This window comes from Pinus tabuliformis, chromosome 1_2 (genome assembly GCF_031772625.1).
Source record: "Pinus tabuliformis cultivar Carrire ecotype Pingquan chromosome 1_2, CPIR1, whole genome shotgun sequence".
NCBI lineage: Eukaryota > Viridiplantae > Streptophyta > Pinopsida > Pinales > Pinaceae > Pinus > Pinus tabuliformis.
This window is the reverse complement of record NC_142298.1, coordinates 26,348,056-26,370,123: the sequence shown is the minus strand read 5'-3', so window position 1 is coordinate 26,370,123 and position 22,068 is coordinate 26,348,056. Positions and strand designations below refer to the sequence as shown.

General features: G+C 38.8%; 1 protein-coding gene and 1 pseudogene across 1 annotated transcript; one reads left to right on the top strand and one right to left on the bottom strand.

The window, feature by feature from the left end:
- Positions 1 to 3,135: 3,135 nt before the first annotated feature.
- On the bottom strand, positions 3,136 to 9,569 carry LOC149204170 (uncharacterized). Its single transcript, XM_089397062.1, has 8 exons — positions 9,415 to 9,569; positions 8,441 to 8,890; positions 6,938 to 8,260; positions 5,773 to 6,790; positions 5,446 to 5,679; positions 4,708 to 5,154; positions 4,471 to 4,479; positions 3,136 to 3,321 (listed from the first exon to the last, which is right to left on the bottom strand). Exons 1-8 carry the CDS (start codon positions 9,567 to 9,569, stop codon positions 3,136 to 3,138), a joined length of 3,822 nt encoding a protein of 1,273 aa, XP_089253188.1.
- A 7,214-nt stretch (positions 9,570 to 16,783) lies between these two features.
- On the top strand, positions 16,784 to 18,825 carry LOC149204169 (L-type lectin-domain containing receptor kinase S.4 pseudogene; annotated as a pseudogene).
- The last annotated feature ends 3,243 nt before the right edge of the window (positions 18,826 to 22,068 follow it).

Genomic DNA, 22,068 nt, shown 5'->3' with positions numbered 1-22,068 from the left:
GGCACACGTGATCCTGGGCCTCCTCAGGATAACTCACCAATTACCGATTATCCTAGTTGTTAAAAAAATAAAATAAGAAAGTTAAGAGGCACACTTTTAGTTAACATTAGACACGTTTCAATGTATTTTTTTTTTAAATCCTCCTACTTGTTTTTATTTATTTTTATCCTCATACATGGTGATAAATAAAAGCACCATAAAATTTTAATTTTAATTGGGTAAAAAAATAATAAAAATATTTTAAAAATAGTTTAAATATCTCATTTATATATGTAAAGAAGATATCATTTTCAAATTTAAACTCTTGATTTAGAAATACAAGAAAATTATTATTTTCAATTTTATTCATTGATAAATTAATAATAATGAAAATAAATTAACATCTTTCATTTTAAATCATATGACAAAAAAAATTAATTAGTAAAATGATTAAAATACACTCTTTCAATAAAATGTAACTGAAAAATAATGTTTTTTTAATTTTAAACTAAAAAACTAATGTTGTTTTTCTTTTTTTTTCATATATAAAAATAAATTAAATTTATAATAATTTTGTTTTCTTCTATAAAATTGTGAAATTATATATTTAAATTACATTTTAAAATTTTAAAATTTTAAAATTTATTATTAAATTATATCTTTTATCATTAAATAATATTCAATTACTTTATATACTAAAAATATACTTGTTTTAATTTTTTTTTAAACTATAATTTTATTTATCTTTTTAAAATTTATAATAATAATAATTTTATTTAATAAATAATTTTATGTAAAATATTTAATTTCAATAAAATATTAAAAAATCAATATCATTTCTTTTATGTATTCACTTCTCTGACTAATTCGAATATATGATTTTATAAAATCTACTATGTATATATTTATGTTATATAAATTTTAATTTTAATTTTTATTTATAAAATCTTATATTATGTATATTATTATAAATATATTCATTAAGTTTTATAATATTATTATTTTGTTTTTTTACATATTATTATTTTTGTTTTTCTATATATATATATATGATTTATTCCATTTGGCTTAATTGTGAAGCCTTCCGGTAATTGCGAGATCTCGTAATAACTATTTTGTCTTGCGCATTATTCATGTGCGAGTTTTCATTTCGTACCCATTTATGTCACACCTCTATTTCTAAATACATAACAAAAATTTTTTATTATAGGTCAATCCACCTATAATTAACCACATCAGGTATAAAATCATTTGGGTATTTAACTCTTTACAGCATATTATATAAATGTTTAGCATTCGATCCATATTGCACTTATTATAATTGTTGACATAAGACGCATATGGTTTTGGTCCACACAGCTGTACTTGACATGCACCCGTTACATATATATATGCATCAAAGGCTATTCAACTGACTTGTTTATATTCCAATGTTTAACACTATATGCGCATGAGTCAGAAACATGCATATGTCTTTTGCCATAATTATTTGCCATGTGTAAAGGTAAACTGCGGTTTCATGTAGCTAGGCACATATATATGTTACGTTACAGGGTTGGTAACATCAGTCTATTATAAAATCTATGTGTTAATGTGGCATGACCTGTGATGTTCCGACCACAGTCACTCCAACCACCGCTGTATGATCGACTTAAAGGCACCCGTCTGGAGAGGTTTAGGTGGCAGTCGCAGGCTGCTCCAGCCATGTGACTTCTTGGGAGCGGGGATCTCGGTTTTGACGATCCCTATTCCCGCCTTAACTCAACGGCTCGGATCTAATCCTTCAATCCGACGGATGGCATTCGGTCAAGGGTTTAAGGGGATATTTATGCCCCTTCCTAATCCTCCGGGTTCATTTGTTTGTTCACTTGCATTCGGCTCCGGCTCTGCACACCAGACCAGGGTTTCTTCCATCAACACTGCCGTTCTGCTCCACGATTGTCCAGCAGTTAACAAATTCCGTCCACTGGTCTCTACAGGTAAGCATTGCGGTTTTAATGGTTATGAGATTCACAGTTCGTTCTGCTACTTTGAGTTACAAAGTTTACAATCCGCTACAGTAACGTCTAACTCTTAATGTTTGGTCTCAGCTGGCGTTCGCGGGTTATTTCATGGAACGTGTCTGGGTTCCTATGGAAATTCGACCCCCTGTTTCCAAGGTAAGCTACACTGTCCCACTTCCTGTTATCTATCCGCAACGTTTTGTAGCTATTGAGACAGGGTTTTGGAATGTGCAGGCCATCGCCTCCACGCAGGCCTTCTTGCTTTATGTGCAGAGGTACTCTCTGTTGAGAACCCTCCTGGTTGCATACTCCTACTCTTAGGTTCTTTAACAGGATGCTATGGTTATCTGATTACATTCATAGACCTTCGTCCAGTTCCGGAGTTTATCTCTGTTCGGTCCACCGAGACCTTTGTATAGTTTTTCTTTGAGTTTTGCATGCGGGTTGAGCCTCCGCGCTCAAGCCCTGCATCGGGCTCACCGAAGCCTAAGATTGTCATAAGTTTGTTGTTAATACTCCAGGGTTTGTTTTACCCCCTGTGTTTCGATTTTTGTCCGGTAGCCGAGGTAATGGACCAGGTTATTGACTCGGTGTTGTATAAACAAATTAAAGACTTATACAGTCCAAACATTAATTTCTGTGGAGTAGTAATACTCGGTTCTCCTTTTCTTGAAATCGTGAATGTTCATAGGGTTTATCCATGTGTTGGTCATTAGAGTTATTAATACTTGTTACAAGGCGGAAAACCCTCGCCGTTTATGCTGCTAATATATATAACGTTGCTCAGTTATTTACTTCTGTTTTTCGGCTGTAATACATGTATGCCGACTCTGTTGTTTTTACTATTCATTAATCTTATATTGCATGCACAGGATAAATGTACTATGTGGGGTTTGATCCATCCGTTTACATGCTTAATGTTACATACGACTATGCGTATTTCCACAGTGATGTAAATAGTTATCTACATTTATGATTTACAGCCGCATGCACTGGATAAATGTACTATTTGTATCTCTGTCACATTTTAACATAAATGCACAGTTTTGTATTTATGCATAGTTAATAACATAACCATGACGCCCTTTTCAGTTCTATGCTTGTGGGTTGCAAGAATGCATATGGTTTTCCTTCTAAGTTATACCCGAGCTAGCTACTCTGCTATGAGCTCGTGACTCACCCCTGACCGCAGTCGAGGGGTAACGGCGTCCCCTTCTAGATGCAACTCTACAGTTAACACTGTTACCCGTGTGTATCCGTGGGTTACAGAATCTATTTCGACTCTCTGTGCATAGTCTTTCGATAGGGTTTCCAAGCTTCTTGCTTTCAATTCCTTTCTCTACAGTACCGCTATACCTATCTCAGCGGTTCACTCTTATGGAGTTTTGTTTTCCATGCAGTCCTTGATATTCGATTATTTCTAACAGAATCCAGATTGCAACCCGTGAGTGTGTTTTATCTCTGTCTCTGGAATCAGTGCTCAGTAATTTTCTCTCTGAATATAATACCCTAAAACATTGGTATTCTGCAACGATCCTCTTTCTTTAAAGACATTACGTCATGCAGAGAGGAGTCTTTCCTGTTTAATCTCATTAAGTTACAGCTTCTAAAGAAATCATAACACATAATTTCCTATTAACTCTTTAATGTTTAAAGCAAATATAACTACTGTTCAGGGGCTTCCACAGTTTTGAGACCATACCTGGTTCACCCGAACTGGATTTGGTTTCAAACAAATAAGTCAGCTGAACTTTGGTTCTGCTCGTCCACCCAGCCTTGAGACTCATCACTCAGATGCAGTTCTCCCCCCGAGCCATCCTGCAGGCCTTCAGCCCTCAACAGGTTCTGTGCACTTCAGTGCCAGGTTATCTGATCCCCATCAGACTTAACCATTCATTTCATTTCTTCTTCTTTTTTTTCCAAGAAGATTTTCTCTCCTTTCCTTCTGTCTGTCCCTACAGCACAGAAACCCCTCAGCCAGGACTTTTCCTGCTTTGGAGGGTAGTTCCATCAGTTATCACAACTGATCCTTTTCTTTCAATCTCACCTCTTAGAGGCTGCCAACAATTTCAAGAAGTATTTAATTTACTTTATTAAAATAGTAGTCACAGTTTTGTTTAACATAACAACAACTGATTACTGTCTTTTACCACAGTAAACTTTTCAATATTACATGTTCTGGGGTTATTACATCTCCCCCTCCTGAGATTGGACATCGTCCCGATGTCTGTCTCTCTTAAACAAGTTTGGGTACGCTTCTCTAAGGAGTTCCTCGTCCTCCCAAGTAGCTTCTTCTGGACCATAGTGCTGCCACTGCACTTTAGCTTGCGAAATAACTCGTTTCCGCAGCTGCACCTCTCTCCGATCTAGGATGGTCAGTGGTTCGACCAGAACCTCGCCTTCCGGCTCGACCTGCAATCAGCAATAAATTTAATTATTTTTCAGTTTAAAAACAGTGCTTATTCATAGTGACCAGATTAATCCTTACCCGAACATTCTGCCATTGAATCACATGTTTAGGATCGTAAACGTATTGCTTTAATACGGATACGTGAAACACATTGTGAATCTTAATATGGCTTGGTAGGGCGAGTTGGTAAGCCACCGGCCCCACTTTTGCCAAGATCTGAAAAGGTCCAAAGTAGCGGGGTGCCAATTTGGCACATCCACTCCACTGCAAGGTACTCCTTCTTGGTTGGATTCTTACGAACACATGATCCCCAACCTGAAATTCCTTGAATCTTCTCTTTCGATCAGCGAAGCTTTTCTGTCGATCCTGAGCGGCTTTCAAGTTGGCACGCACCCTCTTTATTGTATCCTCCATTTCCTTGAGCATGTCTGGACCAATTCGCAACTTGTCTTCTGGTCCACCCCAGCTTGCAGGTGTGCGGCACTTTCGCCCGTACATGACCTCAAAAGGACTCATCTGGGTTGAGGAGTGATACCCATTGTTATAGGCGAACTCGACTAGGTGGAGGTAATCCTCCCACTGGGTTGGCTTCATCATAACGCAAGCCCTCAACATATCCTCCACAACCTGATTTACTCGTTCAGTTTGGCCGTCTGTTTGGGGATGGTAAGCGGTGCTAAAGTTAAGCTGGGTTCCCAGCTCCGCAAACAATGTCCTCCAAAAGGCTGATGTAAACTTGACATCCCGGTCAAAGATAATCACCTTCGGAAGTCCATGCAATTTGAAAATATTTTGCATGAAAACATGTGCAATCTGAACAACTTTATATGTCGATTGCACCGGTATGAAGTGTGCTGCCTTACTTAGCTTATCCACTACTACCATAATGGAATCATTATTTTTCTTTGTTTTAGGCAGCCCTGCTATAAAATCCATGGAGATCGTCTCCCACTTCCATTCTGGAATAGGTAGGGGTTGTAACAGCCCAGCTGGATGCAAATGTTCTGCCTTAATCTGTTGGCATTCTAGACATCGTGCTAGATACTCAGCCACCTCCTTCTTCATTTTTGGCCAATAGAATTCTTTGCGAAGGGCGGTAACCATTTTCTGGTAGCCCGGATGCCCGGCATAATGGCTGGTGTGAAACTCATCTAGAATCAAATTCTTAACATTATCTTCATTGGGTACATATAGCTTATTGTTAAAATATAACATTCCAGCATCATCTAGCCTATGCCCCTGTTGTGATTCTTTACCAGGGAGTTGTTGTATTTGTTGTTTAATTTGCTGATACACAGCATCACATTCAGTTGCTGTTTTTATTCTTTCCAACAAAGTATTTTTCCATTTACTAACTGAAATTTTGCACAAGCATTGTACCTTTCGACTTAATGCATCAGCCACGTGGTTCTCCCTTCCCTTTAAATGCTTAATTTCAAAGTCAAATCCACTTAAAAAGTCAGCCCAACGAGCTTGCCTTGTATTTAAAGTTGGTTGACTGAAATAATTTGTTAGGCTGTGATGGTCTGTTAGTAACAGAAATTTTCTGCCCAAAAGGTAGTGCCGCCACATTTTCAGGGCATGAATGACAGCAGCCAGTTCCATGTCGTAGGCAGAGTATTTCTGCTCGTGCTCCTTCAACTTTCTAGATTCATAAGCAATGACTCTTCCCTCCTGCATCAGCACTCCTCCCACACCTTCCTTACTTGCATCCGTGCAAACTACATAATCCTTATTAGGATCAGCTATGCTTAGTACAGGTGCGGTGGTAAGTAAGTGTTTGAGCTGTTCAAAGCTCTTCTGGCACTCTGAGGTCCACTTGAATGCTTTTCCCTTCTTTTGCAAAGAGGTAATAGGGTATGCTACCCTCGAGAAGCCTTCAACAAATCGTCGATAATAACCTGCTAACCCCATAAAGGACCTAATATCCGCCACATCCTTTGGTGTAGGCCACTCCATTATGGTTCTGATCTTCTCGGGGTCTACTGCGATTCCTTCCTTAGTGATCACATGGCCCAAATATTGTATCTCTTCCTTGTAAAAGTCACATTTGCTAAACTTTGCATATAATTGATGTTCCCGCAAAGTTTGCAATACCAATCTAAGATGTTCTTCGTGCTCCTTCCTCGATTTGCTGTAAATCAGAATATCATCTATGAAGATCAGCACAAATTTGTCTAGAAACTGATGAAACACACTGTTCATCAGACACATGAAAGTAGCAGGTGCGTTGGTCAGCCCAAAAGGTAGCACCACGAATTCATAATGCCCGTACCGCGTTCTGAAGGCGGTTTTAGCAATATCTTCCTCTTTTATTCTGATCTGATGGTAACCAGATCGCAGGTCAATTTTAGAAAACACCGTGGCTCCCTTCACCTGATCAAAAAGTTCGTCAATCCTAGGAAAAGGATACTTGTTTTTGATCGTGAGCTTATTCAGCTGAAGATAATCAATACACATCCGGAAGGTTCCATCTTTCTTTTTGACGAACAGCACCGGGGCTCCCCAGGGTGATACGCTAGGTCGGATGTAATTTTTATCCAACAGTTCCTGCAATTGCATCTTCAATTCCATCAGTTCTGGCACACTCATACGATAGCGTGCCCGTGACACCGGTGCTGCCCCTGGAATCAGCTCAATCGTAAAATCCACATCCCGCTTTGGTGGTAGTCCCGACACTTCCTCGGGAAAGACATCCGCAAACTCTTGTACTATCGGAATACCACCTAGCGTAGTAGTTTTATCCTTCTGATTCACGTACCCCACCTGAATAGCATAGATTTGACATTTCTTCTTGATGCACTTAGCTAGCTGAGTTGCTGTAATAGGTCGAATTTGCACCGGGTGTCTGATTCCTTGCAACTCCCGTTGTTCTCCAAGGTCATCTTTGTAATAGATGGTCTTGGTTTTACAGTTCACTAAGGACCAGTGTTTCTCTAGCCAGTCCATCCCAATCAAGATGTCATAAGAACCCAAGGGTAGTACATTCAGATCTGCCACTATAGACTGTCCAGCCATAACTAAGGAGCAGTTATTCACTTTGGACAAGACTCGTCTCTTGGCTCCTGTGGCTAGTTGGACCAGCCACGGGTTCTTGAACTTTTCAGCTTGTAGTTTACACTGTTCCACTACTTTCGGGCTAATATAACTTAAAGTAGCCCCAGGGTCTATAAGAACAGCTATGGAAAAGTTTGAGATTTTACCTTCAAATTCGATCATAGATGGCTGGTACTCCGCTTGTCGGTCCTCCAGTGCAGCGTTGATTCTTGGTACACTACGCGCCACGTCCCCAACAGTCGACGCCTCATGAATCTGAGATATTTGGTCTGTACCCTTCCTTTGTGGGCAATTCTTGACATAGTGAGGTCCTCCACAACCCCAGCACTGCACTGGCGGTCTGGTCGTCCCCTCACCTTCTGGTCTAACAGACTGTTCGTTTGCCTTGGATTCGCTCATCGGTCTGGGTCGGGGCGCATTCCTTGCCACCGGTCTGTTGTTTAGTCCTTTACCAGCACCCTTGTTCCCACTGCTGCGATTTCCTTTGCTGCTTCCAACCATCCGACCTCCTCTTTTCTCATTCCATCTTTTGCTGGAGGTGTCCCCCTTTTGTTTGCTCTGCTGGTAACAGATTCTCGCCTTACGGATAGCCTCGTCCATGGTTCTAGGATTGTCAAATTCAATCCTTTCCCTTATGTATGAAGGTAAACTGCTCACAAACCTTTGGACCTTGGCTTTCTCCTCCTTGATGTAGGGTACATAACGTAGCAGCGAAGTAAAACGGTTAATAAACTCGTCCATGGTCTGCTGTCCCAGTCTCAGATCGTGAAATTCCCGGGCTTTTTCATCATAAAAACGCTCAGTCAGGTACCTTTCTTTAAAATATCTCTGGAACTTTTCCCAGGTAATGGTCCGTTCACTGACCCCCTTAACGATCTTGATTTCTTCCCACCACAAGGTTGCCTTACCTTGTAACTGGAAAATTTCCAATCTTGCCTTTAGATTGTGTTCATACTCGTATAACTAAAAGTACTTATTCATATTGATTAACCAGGCTTCTGCAGCTTCCTCCTGCTCACCATCAAAATGTGGAGGTTTAATCTTTCGAAATTCTCCTTGTAGTTCCACTTTCTGACGCTTCGAAGTTTGCTGTTGAGGCGCATTATCAGAGTGGTCTTCCTTGTCTTCAGAGTTCTCTGGTTCCATTTGGTAGTCCTGTTCTTCTGTCACCCTCTGCTGCTCTGCACTGGGATTAGACAGGGGTGGGTTCTGCCTGTCCGACAGGCTCTTCAAAATCTTTTCCTGCTCAACTGTTAAGCGAGCATTATCCTCTCTCAATCGCGCCATTTCATTCTTCAATTCCTGGACAGTTTCCAGGATCGCAAGGTTGGTACTTCGTGATTCTGCATCCAATTGCACCCACAACCCTGCATTTTCTTGTGGATTACTGCTGGGTCCCTGCATCTTGTCTTTTCCTGGTTTAGCTGCTAACTTTGCAATTCTGGTTCATTCCAAATAAACAGAACACAGTTAAGCACATTATTAACCTGCATATGTTGTTTGGTGTGCCCTTCTGCATACTGAAATATGTTTTTCTTTTAAGGCCACAGTGTTGAAACTTGGCTCTGATACCAATTTGTCACACCTCTATTTCTAAATACATAACAAAAAAAAATTATTATAGGTCAATCCACCTATAATTAACCACATCAGGTATAAAATCATTTGGGTATTTAACTCTTTACAGCATATTATATAAATGTTTAGCATTCGGTCCATATTGCACTTATTATAATTGTTGACATAAGACGCATATGGTTTTGGTCCACACAGCTGTACTTGACATGCACCCGTTACATATATATATGCATCAAAGGCTATTCAACTGACTTGTTTATATTCCAATGTTTAACACTATATGCGCATGAGTCAGAAACATGCATATGTCTTTTGCCATAATTATTTGCCATGTGTAAAGGTAAACTGCGGTTTCATGTAGTTAGGCACATATATATGTTACGTTACAGGGTTGGTAACAACAGTCTATTATAAAATCTATGTGTTAATGTGGCGTGACCTGTGATGGTCCGACCACAGTCACTCCAACCACCGCTGTATGATCGACTTAAAGGCACCCGTCCGGAGAGGTTTAGGTGGCAGTCGCAGGCTGCTCCAGCCATGTGACTTCTTGGGAGCGGGGATCTCGGTTTTGACGATCCCTATTCCCGCCTTAACTCAACGGCTCGGATCTAATCCTTCAATCCGACGGATGGCATTCGGTCAAGGGTTTAAGGGGATATTTATGCCCCTTCCTAATCCTCCGGGTTCATTTGTTTGTTCACTTGCATTCGGCTCCGGCTCTGCACACCAGACCAGGGTTTCTTCCATCAACACTGCCGTTCTGCTCCACGATTGTCCAGCAGTTAACAAATTCCGTCCACTGGTCTCTACAGGTAAGCATTGCGGTTTTAATGGTTATGAGATTCACAGTTCGTTCTGCTACTTTGAGTTACAAAGTTTACAATCCGCTACAGTAACGTCTAACTCTTAATGTTTGGTCTCAGCTGGCGTTCGCGGGTTATTTCATGGAACGTGTCTGGGTTCCTATGGAAATTCGACCCCCTGTTTCCCAGGTAAGCTACACTATCCCACTGCCTGTTATCTATCCGCAGCGTTTTGTAGCTATTGAGACAGGGTTTTGGAATGTGCAGGCCATCGCCTCCACGCGGGCCTTCTTGCTTTATGTGCAGAGGTACTCTCTGTTGAGAACCCTCCTGGTTGCATACTCCTACTCTTAGGTTCTTTAACAGGATGCTATGGTTATCTGATTACATTCATAGACCTTCGTCCAGTTCCGGAGTTTATCTCTGTTCGGTCCACCGAGACCTTTGTATAGTTTTTCTTTGAGTTTTGCATGCGGGTTGAGCCTCCGCGCTCAAGCCCTGCATCGGGCTCACCGAAGCCTAAGATTGTCATAAGTTTGTTGTTAATACTCCAGGGTTTGTTTTACCCCCTGTGTTTCGATTTTTGTCCGGTAGCCGAGGTAATGGACCAGGTTATTGACTCGGTGTTGTATAAACAAATTAAAGACTTATACAGTCCAAACATTAATTTATGTGAAGTAGTAATACTCGGTTCTCCTTTTCTTGAAATCGTGAATGTTCATAGGGTTTATCCATGTGTTGGTCATTAGAGTTATTAATACTTGTTACAAGGCGGAAAACCCTCGCCGTTTATGCTGCTAATATATATAACGTTGCTCAGTTATTTACTTCTGTTTTTCGGCTGTAATACATGTATGCCGACTCTGTTGTTTTTACTATTCATTAATCTTATATTGCATGCACAGGATAAATGTACTATGTGGGGTTTGATCCATCCGTTTACATGCTTAATGTTACATACGACTATGCGTATTTCCACAGTGATGTAAATAGTTATCTACATTTATGATTTACAGCCGCATGCACTGGATAAATGTACTGTTTGTATCTCTGTCACGTTTTAATATAAATGCACAGTTTTGTATTTATGCATAGTTAATAACATAACCATGACGCCCTTTTCAGTTCTATGCTTGTGGGTTGCAAGAATGCATATGGTTTTCCTTCTAAGTTATACCCGAGCTAGCTACTCTGCTATGAGCTCGTGACTCACCCCTGACCGCAGTCGAGGGGTAACGGCGTCCTCTTCTAGACGCAACTCTACAGTTAACACTGTTACCCGTGTGTATCCGTGGGTTACAGAATCTGTTTCGACTCTCTGTGCATAGTCTTTCGATAGGGTTTCCAAGCTTCTTGCTTTCAATTCATTTCTCTACAGTACCGCTATACCTATCTCAGCGGTTCACTCTTACGGAGTTTTGTTTTCCATGCAGTCCTTGATATTCGATTATTTCTAACAGAATCCAGATTGCAACCCGTGAGGGTGTTTTATCTCTGTCTCTGGAATCAGTGCTCAGTAATTTTCTCTCTGAATATAATACCCTAAAACATTGGTATTCTGCAACGATCCTCTTTCGTTAAAGACATTACGTCATGCAGAGAGGAGTCTTTCCTGTTTAATCTCATTAAGTTACAGCTTCTAGAGAAATCATAACACATAATTTCCTATTAACTCTTTAATGTTTAAAGCAAATATAACTACTGTTCAGGGGCTTCCACAGTTTTGAGACCATACCTGGTTCACCCGAACTGGATTTGGTTTCAAACAAATAAGTCACCTGAACTTTGGTTCTGCTCGTCCACCCAGCCTTGAGACTCATCACTCAGATGCAGTTCTCCCCCCGAGCCATCCTGCAGGCCTTCAGCCCTCAACAGGTTCTGTGCACTTCAGTGCCAGGTTATCTGATCCCCATCAGACTTAACCATTCATTTCATTTCTTCTTCTTTTTTTTCCAAGAAGATTTTCTCTCCTTTCCTTCTGTCTGTCCCTACAGCACAGAAACCCCTCAGCCAGGACTTTTCCTGCTTTGGAGGGTAGTTCCATCAGTTATCACAACTGATCCTTTTCTTTCAATCTCACCTCTTAGAGGCTGCCAACAATTTCAAGAAGTATTTAATTTACTTTATTAAAATAGTAGTCACATTTTTGTTTAACATAACAACAACTAATTACTGTCTTTTACCACAGTAAACTTTTCAATATTACATGTTCTGGGGTTATTACAATTTACTCCTCTGTTTTCTTTGCCAGAGTGAACGTTGATAATGATGCAATCGACTGTTCCAAAATATAAATTCAATGTGCAGCGTCCTCGCGAAATTGTGGAAATGTATGTTGAGGTTGTCCTATTTTCATCCCCATTTATTTTACTTAGAAAGTGAAAGGTGATATTAATGGAATATATTTCCACGATATTGTGTCAAAGGTTGTGTCAAAGGTAATTCAATGTTGTTTTTTGTTTTTTGGTTTTTTGTTTTTCTTTAACAGTTAAGCGTTTTAATTAGATTTTAATTAGATTTTCATAAAGGTTATAAAGGATGTTTTAATTTTTATTTTTTTTTCATTTTAACTAGATTAGTTGGATATGGGGTTGGAGGATGTCACACATAAGTTTTTATATGCATTATTTTTTCCAGGCTTAGAAGCCATACATTGTTTAAGGGAGACAAAAAGATCACAAAAACTAACAATATATTAAGGAGGGGATGGGGACGGAGTATAGGTGGAGCTGCAAAATAACCTATACGTTCATGCATATGGAAATCAATATGTTCCACCCAGGCTTCCAGATTATAGAGGTGGTCATTCATTCGGTGATGGCTCTATTAGAGACTATCCAACTGTTCCAATATCTAGTTCTCGCTGAATTGTATATCATTCATATATGCAACCAATTTGTTGTGGTCTTCATACCTGTCATTGTGAATGATTTCCATATTGACCTGGATACCTCGTAGTTGCTCTACGATGGAATCCATGAAGGCTGGAGCAACTATACAGCGAGGAGAGTGGTCTGTCTGAAGTGTGAGCCACTTCACCCTCATGTTCCAAGCTTGCAGAATTTTTAGAAGAAGCGTTGTGGCTATGAGCTAGACAACCTGCATTGAAGTGATGGCCTCCCCCACCGCGAGGCCTCCCTCTTTGGCGTGGCATTGCTTTCAAAGATGAGGAACTGGCCATCGGGGTCTTGGAGCACACCTTAAAACTCCTTCGAGAATAGAAGTAAGAACAAACCCCCAAAGTACAATAAAACTAAAACCTGCTAGTCCTGAGTATAGTATGACAGAAACCACACCAGGGTAGGTTTTGCAACAGGCTGAGAGGGATTGCCCTAAAACCAAACAACTTCCTAGAAAAGACAGTGAAGCCCACAAACCCACAAATGCAAAATTCTACTACCGAGGTGGCCTGAGAGCAAACCCATGAAACACCGACCCCAGAACAACAATAATTCAAATGAATGAAAAGACTTAAAGGAGAAATGGATGACCTCTTGGTTGAATAACAGACGTGGGTGGCAACTAAAAGCGTGCCAAAACTAGGGCACCAACAAGAGCTAGACTTGTGAAACCGAGGACTCAAACTAAGAACAAAGACACAATGATGATCTTTTAAGACTCGCAGGCATAAACTCCATAATTCAAAGGAGTCCCCTTCGCAGAGCTCCCAGAGATTGCTCGAGGGACAGAAGACATACCACCTAGACTAGAAGAAACAATGAGCCATGGTTACCTTCTCGATGCGTGAAGAGAAGACCAAAATGAACCAACAATTTGGAATTGTGTGAGGGTGCTAGGTATTCCAACCAAACGCTAAGCCAAGAACCAAATCGCTGCTCGGGATCTTTCAAGGGTGCCATATACTTGTCTCGCAGCTAAATTACAATCTATTGAAAAATGGTTTTCCACTGTGTATGCCTATAAAACCAACACCCAAACAAGCACCCATGGTTCCCATTTCACTTTCTGCGATGCTCCCCTCCAGGGTTTAAATTTGACGGGTGCCCCTACTTGTCAGAGAATATTTTTATGACGGTTTTACTTTTAAATTGCCCATCACATGACTTGTAATATTTATTTGTACAAGTTTCATTTAATTTCTGCAAATTGTATTTTGCAAAATTTCCATGTTGTGTTGTACCAATCAACTCAAGTGTCATTGCTACACTTTCATTTGAGACTTGTTGATGATATTTCTGTGATTTTTCCAGATAGTTAAAATGTTTAGCCTTTTTTTCTTTAAGATGGAAATAGTGAGAAAATAAATGGAAAATATGTATCTACATCTCTGTAATTTTTTTATTTCTAAAAAATAACAAAAATATATATTAGAAAGTATATATATATATATATATATATATATATATATATATATATATATATATATATATATATATATATATATATATATATATATATATAATTACTCTCACATGAAAATAGTGAATGTAAATATTGTTCAACTAAAATTAGACAAAAAAAATTCACATAACAGAAATTGAAGCACACATACCATGTTTTCCATTTAAGTCACTTGGATGTCAATCCCATTACAAGAAAAATAGCTCTGAAATAAGTTTCAAACCAAAAAAATAATGTGTATGAACTATGTAAATGTTCACAAATTACATTCAATATCAACATGTACACAAACTAAATTTTGGATAGTTTCACTAGAAGAGGTAATTGTTAAAACACAATAGCATAAACTTGAAGTTAGGGCCATTGAAATCTTAGGTTAACTGAATGGAAAATGTTTGTAAATGGCGGTTGCGTATATAGGTTTACCATTTATTTAGTGGGTTGTTTTGTTTTTGGTTTTTAGAGGGTTCGGGTTTTGAGATGGTACTGTAGAGGCTAGAGCCCTTGTGGCAAAGACATGGTACTGGGTAGTCCTAAATGTAAATTGAATTTTATGAATTGATTTTTACTTCTAATCAATAGTGTTTCATTTGTTACAATTGTAATTTTTTCTTTTAATAATCCATGTGAATAGCGAAAAAGCCTCGCAAGAACAAACACAAGAAGATTATGTTCATATATTAAAATCATGTTTGATAGAGAATGTAAATATATTCAATGGAGTTACTAACTCAAATTTGTTAGAGAAAAACTCAAAAGAATTTTCGGACAAAAACACAAAAGAATTGCGGGCAGAAACCACTTACCTGTGGCGCGAAATCTACTGCCAAAAAGCTTAAGGACAACCGAATAGATTCTTGTTCTCAAACTGTGTGAGTGGTCTGCAATCTATTCTCAAACTGTGATGGCTAAAATGGCTATAATTTGGAACTTGAATTGGAGGATAACCAAACAAATTCATGTTCTCAAACTGTGTGAGTGGTCTGCAATCTTTTCTCAAACTTTGATGGCTAAAATGGCTAGAATTTGGAACTTGAACTGGATTTTGGAGGCTGCGAACATAACTGGTAGGGCGGTAGCTACTCACTAGGAGCCTGGGGTCAGGACCGTACAACTTGAAAATGATGCAGATACAAGTGAGAAACTCAAGCTATTAATATTACATAATTTGCGACCTTCTCTCATGCCGACATAGTTTCTTTGTTTTTGCAACCTCGAATTACTTCTTATTTTCTGTAGGGCTTCTCCGTAAGGTGCCGCTTCTCTATAAGGTGCCAGCAGGTCCTCTGTGTAGAGCTTGAATTAGGTATTAAGGTAATTATATGGATTTGAATGCAATTATCATAGATTGTGCTTTCAAATGATAAGAATTCTTGCGCTGAAGAAATGATTTTTATTTCTCTGAATCCTTTACTCTGCAACAAACTAGAAGAATTAACCAATGATTTGGATTTCTATGAATCCTTTACCATGAAACAAACTTGAAGAATTAGCCATACAATTGACAATTCAAAACAACTAAAGTTAATTTCAATGATAACTAAGGATACATACTGAAATGGCCATTTCTTTGGTCGTTATTAAGGTTATCATTGTAACACGCATATAACTTGGAGTTTCAAGAAAAATTAGAGCGCAAACCATATTTCACGGCGTATTTCACTAGGCAAAGTTTCGTGCGAAGAAGATCTATTTGGATTTCAAATTTGTGAAGTAATAGAAAAAGAAGAAGATCTATTTGGATTTCAAAGTTGTGAAGTAATAAATTTTTTAAGATTTGGAAATAGTGATTCATACCAAACAAATATTCAAAATTAATTTTTATTCGCTGACAAAACCATTCCGCATTACCACCCTCATCATCCATGCGGCGTGCCATTAATAGCTCCAGGCTCCAACCTCCAGTTTCTCTCGTTTCTTTGTACCAAGGTGGGATGATTCTCACCCGAGTACCGTCATACCGTCACTGCAGTATGCAGTGTATGTATATATATATATATAAAACTGGTCAATTTTGAATACGCTCGTTAATATGATATTTTCAAAAATTATTGGCCAATCAACAATGACGTGTAGATTTAGAAACCAATAATATTTAACGTTTAAAAAAACAAAAAAACAAGTATACATGTGTGAAATTTAACCCCGGCTCCCATCCCAAAATTCATCACTTTAACTTCCGACAATGAAATAAATTCCACCTTTCCTCCTAACATAACCAAAATACCTTTGGAGTAGTCTACCTAGGTGGTAGAATGGCCCGTTTTCCGGCACCGGCCGGAAAATCGTCTGGCTCCGGCCACCGGGAATGTCTCCGCCCTCCGCCATCCTCCTGGAGCTCCACCACCCTCCTTCTCCGCTTCTCCGCCACCCTCCCCTGGCAATCTTGACATTCCCTACCACGGCCTGACAAAAAATCGGATTCGGATCAGGGAATGGGGCCTGACATCCCCTAATAGACTACTCCGATCTGGTTCCAATTCAAATTGTCACTCCCGCGCGATTCCACTCTGCTCTGTGATTCCACTGTGCTGGCTTACCACCATCCTGTATCTCATCAGGAAAAGTCGTTTCATCGAATGCCCTAGATGTTTTCATGGCTCTTTTTTCTTTGTTTGAACTCTGTTTTTGCATTGGCCCAATTTGACAATTTTGTTTGCAATGGATTCAGAAACAGCAATCTCAACCTGGATGGAATGGCGAACATCAATCCTGCAGGAGTCCTAGAGCTCACAAATGTCACACAGTTGATGTTGGGCCATGCCCTTTATCCATTTCCTTTACGCTTCAAGAATTTTTCGAATAATTCCACTCTTTCTTTCAGTACGACCTTCGTTATGTCCATTGTCCCACGGTACCCAACTCTTGGAGGTCACGGTATAGCCTTTCTGTTGTCCCCGTTTAAGGAATTGCACAGAACTTTGACCAGTCAGTACCTTGGCCTCTTCAATGCTTCCAGCAATGGGAAGGATTATAATCATACATTTGCGGTGGAGTTTGATACTTCTAAGGATTTTGAGTTTGGGGATATTGATGATAACCATGTGGGTATTGATATCAACAGTCTGATATCAAATATGTCCATGACAGCTGGGTACAAAACTGGTAATGGGACAGTTCAGGGATTTAATCTGAAATATCATAAGAGTATTCAGTGTTGGATAGATTTTGATGATGCAGAGAATAGGCTTAATGTAAGTTTTGTACCAGGGGGGATGACCAAGCCTAATCGCCATTGATATCTATTCATGTTAACCTCTCAGATATCCTTCTTGATTATATGTATGTTGGGTTTTCAGCATCCACAGGGCTGCTTTCTAGTGCTCATCGCCTTCTCAGATGGAGTTTCAGGATGAATGGGCCTGCACAGGACCTTGAACTCTCAAAGCTTCCTCAGATTACATCTGCAAATTCTATGGTGAAGACTAGAAGGTTCATAGTTGAGGTATCCATAGCTGTCGTAAGTATCACAGTTCTTGCAAGTCTGGCAGCAGTTTACCTTATTAGGGGGATTCGACAGAGTGAGGTGATTGAAGAATGGGAGCTTGAATATGGTCCTCATAGATTCCCCTACAGTGAAATTAAAGTGGCCACAAAGGGATTTAGGGAAAAACAGTTGTTGGGGTTTGGAGGTTTTGGCAGGGTTTATAAGGGCGTTATTCCCAGCACTGGGCGGGAAGTTGCAGTGAAGTGGGTTTCGCATGAATCCAAGCAAGGGGTGAGGGAATTTATTGCAGAGATTGCAAGCATTGGCCGCCTGAGGCACAGGAACTTAGTTCAGCTTCAAGGTTGGTGTCGGTATAAGGAAGAGCTTCTGCTTATCTATGATTACATGCCAAATGGTAGCCTTGACAAGCTCTTGTTTGAGAGCACACAGAATATGTTGACTTGGTCACAGAGGTATACAATTTTGAAAGGGGTTGCTTCGGCTTTGCTTTATCTTCATGAAGAATGGGAGCAGACAGTAGTCCATAGAGATTTCAAAGCAAGCAATGTATTATTAGATGCATATTTGAATGGCAGGTTAGGGGACTTTGGGCTTGCTCGTTTATATGAACATGGTTCAAATCCTCACACCACCCATGTAGTTGGAACTATTGGATACCTTGCTCCAGAGCTTCCTCGTACTGGTAAGGCCACAACAAGCACTGATGTGTTCGGATTTGGGGCTTTATTGCTTGAAGTGGCTTGTGGAAGAAGACCCATTGAGCCGAAGATGTCTCCCGAAGAATTAATTTTGGTTGACTGGGTTCGAGAGTTGCATTCCAAGGGAAAGCTTTTGGAAGCAGTTGATCGTAGACTTCTTAATCAGTACCCTATTGAAGAAGTTGGGCTCATTCTTGAACTGGGTTTGCTCGGTTCCCATCCTCATCCCGAAGCTCGACCTAGTATGAGAGAAGTAGTGCAAATGCTTGCAGGCGATAAAGCACATCCTGTGCCACCTTCTGAACCTCCTTCGGCAGACACACCTACAAGAACTGAAAATGTTGATGAATTCATTGTTTCATTTTCTTCATACAAGCATGGTTCATCTATTGCTATCTCACATCCTAACAGAAGCTCAGATGGTAGGCTAGTTTTCACACCGGATAGAACATCACCACTTTCACTGTTAGCAGCAACAGCTTGAAAGGTGTGTGTAATTAAAACAATTCATGGAGTAACTGTTGTTGAAAAAACATATTTATTTTGGTCCGTTGGTGCATGATCCATGTCTTCTTGTTTATTGGACTGGCCAATGATGATTTACTTCCTCTTCAAACAGACTAAGAGCTGGAGTTCCAGAGATACAGAGCTTGGAGTTTTCCTTTTGATATATTAGAAAAAAAGGCTAACAGATCTAAAGTCTATGATTGCTGAGTGTAGACAAACTGTGTGCAGTTTTACTAATCTTCAAAGAGTATTTGATGCAACAAAATGTAGTGATTTTTCTTCAGTTGACCCAGTTTTTCATCTCAGCAAATGGCTTGATTATCTGATACAACAGAGAGTGTAAATTTAGAGGAGAATTTCTTCTCTCATGTTTAAATTATATTTACAAGTCACAAAAAAATAATAGTGTGTGTTGAGTTTCTTTCAAGTGTGAAGATATGCCGAGTTACATTATCTGTGTAACTAGCAGTTTCCATTGTATATGAAATGCATAAAGAAATCTCTGGCTTGCATTCTTGTGCTTCAGAAACAAAGTTGTTTCCCAATTGTATTTCTGATTTTAGGGGCGACATTGTTTCAATGTTTGTACATTCCTTATAGAAAAAAAGGTGAACAATCATCTGTTCCCTCTATATTAAAAAAACAATCCTTGTTGCTTTATGTACTTCTTTGTTATAGTTTTAAATATTTTGAATTTCCTATTTATCTTCACAATTTTTCTGCTGTAGATTCTTCTCTAATTGCTATAGGTTGCTCTCCAGGTAAAACAATTTAGTATCAAGTGGTTGTTGGTTTCAAAGGGGGACATCTTTGTTGCCAAGTTGAAGAAGCTTGGTTTGCAGAATCTTGGGTTCTTGAGGCCTTGTTTTGAGGTCTTGATTAGAAAGCTAGAGAAATCTCATTTTCTAGGTAAAGAAGCTCAAGTTGGCCAATGTTGTGTTGTTGTAGTAGTGATTATTTTGAGGTAGCTAGCTTCAGTGAGAGGCTAATAAGATATATGTGGTAGGAGAAATGACATCTAGACATTTAGAGATCGATAAATTCTATGGCCACAACTTCCATTTATGGAGGTTGAAGATGGAATATTTGCTTATTGAAAGAGAGTAGAAATCAGTATGAAGGACACAAAGTCTGACATCGTGAAGTAGGAGGACTGGGGCAAGATGAATGATAAGGTCATGGCCTTGATTGGTCTTGATATATCAAATTCTATGTTAATGGATGTGTTAGGAGAAGCTACAATAAAGAAGAGTTGGGATAAGCTTGGCTTATTGTATCAGGCTAGACTCCTCATGAATTTGATATTCCCATGGAAGAAGCTATATGCTCTAAAGATGAAGGATGGTGACAGCGTTATATATCACATTAATGCCTCCAATGCCTTGCTCAATCTTCTTGACCATTGGTGATGAAGCAAACGAAGAGAAATGATGCATAGCTTTTTCTTTGTAGTCTTCTGAATTCTTGGAAGAGTTTGATAGTTTCCATTGGTGGAGCTACAGAGGTAGAAATCTCAAGATGGATGAGATTATAGGTTAGTGGCTACAAGATGAGATGAGGAGAAGACCTTTTGAAATAAATGTTGATTCAAAAACTTTAATGACTAGGGGTCACTCTAAGGAGTGAAATGATGAGAGATCTAGTGGGAGGAAATTTAAAGCTAGAGGAAGATTGTAATATCCCCAAATAAAGGTACTAGAAAATTAACAATATTTTCAATATGACGGGCATAGTAGAATCTAAAATTCCATTTCCAAATAAAAATAAAAAATTAGAAATATGAATATTACTTGTTAAAATAAACACATAGCTTTTCTTTTCACTTAATACATTCCAAAACATCGTTGGTTCATCCACAGACTTTATCAAATCCTTTGACAGTCTATTACCCACTACAACACTGTTTGTTCCTCTGAAGATTCATTTGCAGATTTTAAGAATCTGTTCACTTCTATTCCTGCCCTTCCAGAGATGTAGTGTATAGATACAAAAGGAAGTTACAAATTTACAACATACACTTTTTAAGCTTGAAATGAAGCCATAGAAAATGGATGCACCGTTAGAATTATTATTCAAAATTTCTCATTTTGTGACCAAATCACTCTCTTTGTTTAATGCTTTAGAAAAGCAAATAACCGTATTTTATTACCATGCCACAACTAAATGATATACAGACAAAATCAATAAGAGCCATGCTAAATATGAGCTATAACTCATTCATATAGTTGAATTACCAATGTCAAGCCATTCATAGGCAAATATAAAAGAAATCAATGATGGTCCATAAGGCAAAGTAGAAAAGAAAAGAAAAGGTACCTTAGATCACTAATTCATTCACTGAATGCTAAAAGGGACTAAAACAAGTATATAAGCAATGGGTGAAACTGTACACAGAATTGAACATCTTCATTTAATCTCAATCTAATTCTCACATTTAGGTTTCTAAAATATGTGAACATGTCTTTGATCAACCAGAGTTTGTTGATGGAGAGGCAAATCACTTCAACAATTTCATAAAGGTGACTTAGACACTATAACCTTGATATGAGATTCAATCAATATTTAACAAAATATATTTTCTATATTTCCCAATCATTTGTGTCATGAGATGATATAAAACTATGATGATGTCAACATTGTAGTATGTTACTATGCCAAGAAATTTGAGGCTGGAGGCCTATAACCCTCCTCAATGTCTCCCACAAGGTTATTACAAACATTTTAAGAAAATGATTCAAGTCGCAAGCTTCCAAAATCATAAGAAAGAATATTATCACCTTGCAGAGCATCAAATTGGCCAGGGAGATGAGTAAGAAGGCTCACTTCCTTGAATTTGATCTTGACAAGTCATATAATATAATTAAGTGAGGATTTATTGTAAGCATGCTACATGGGTTAGATTTTGTTTAGCAAAGCAATCAACACCCTTTTCTTTGATTTTTGGTAGACTACTCCCTTTGGCCCGAAAGCCAACCCCTATTACATTGAAAATGATCAACTTTACAGAGAAATAAAGCTACTAGCTTTAAGGAATGAAATCCTAACAATAAACTAAAATAAAACAATCTCTGGCATGTTACAGGAAATCTGGAAATGATGAAATGGAATGCTTCAAATCTGAATTAGATCCACAGTTGATTGCTGACCCAACGCCTTGAAATCTGATATATACTCCACAGTTGGTAATTCTTCTCCATAAAATCTGAGACATGAAGTTGTT

Excerpts from the sequence above, each read along its gene's own strand:
- LOC149204170 (XM_089397062.1), bottom strand. The coding sequence starts at position 9,569 with ATGGCTGGAGCAGCCTGCGACTGCCACCTAAACCTCTCCGGACGGGTG. Across the intron at positions 6,791-6,937 it reads AAGATGCAATTGCAGGAACT|GATTGACGAACTTTTTGATC; the intron begins GTTGGATAAAAA and ends TCCTTTTCCTAG. Across the intron at positions 5,680-5,772 it reads CTGATGCATTAAGTCGAAAG|CAAATTAAACAACAAATACA; the intron begins GTACAATGCTTG and ends GCTGTGTATCAG.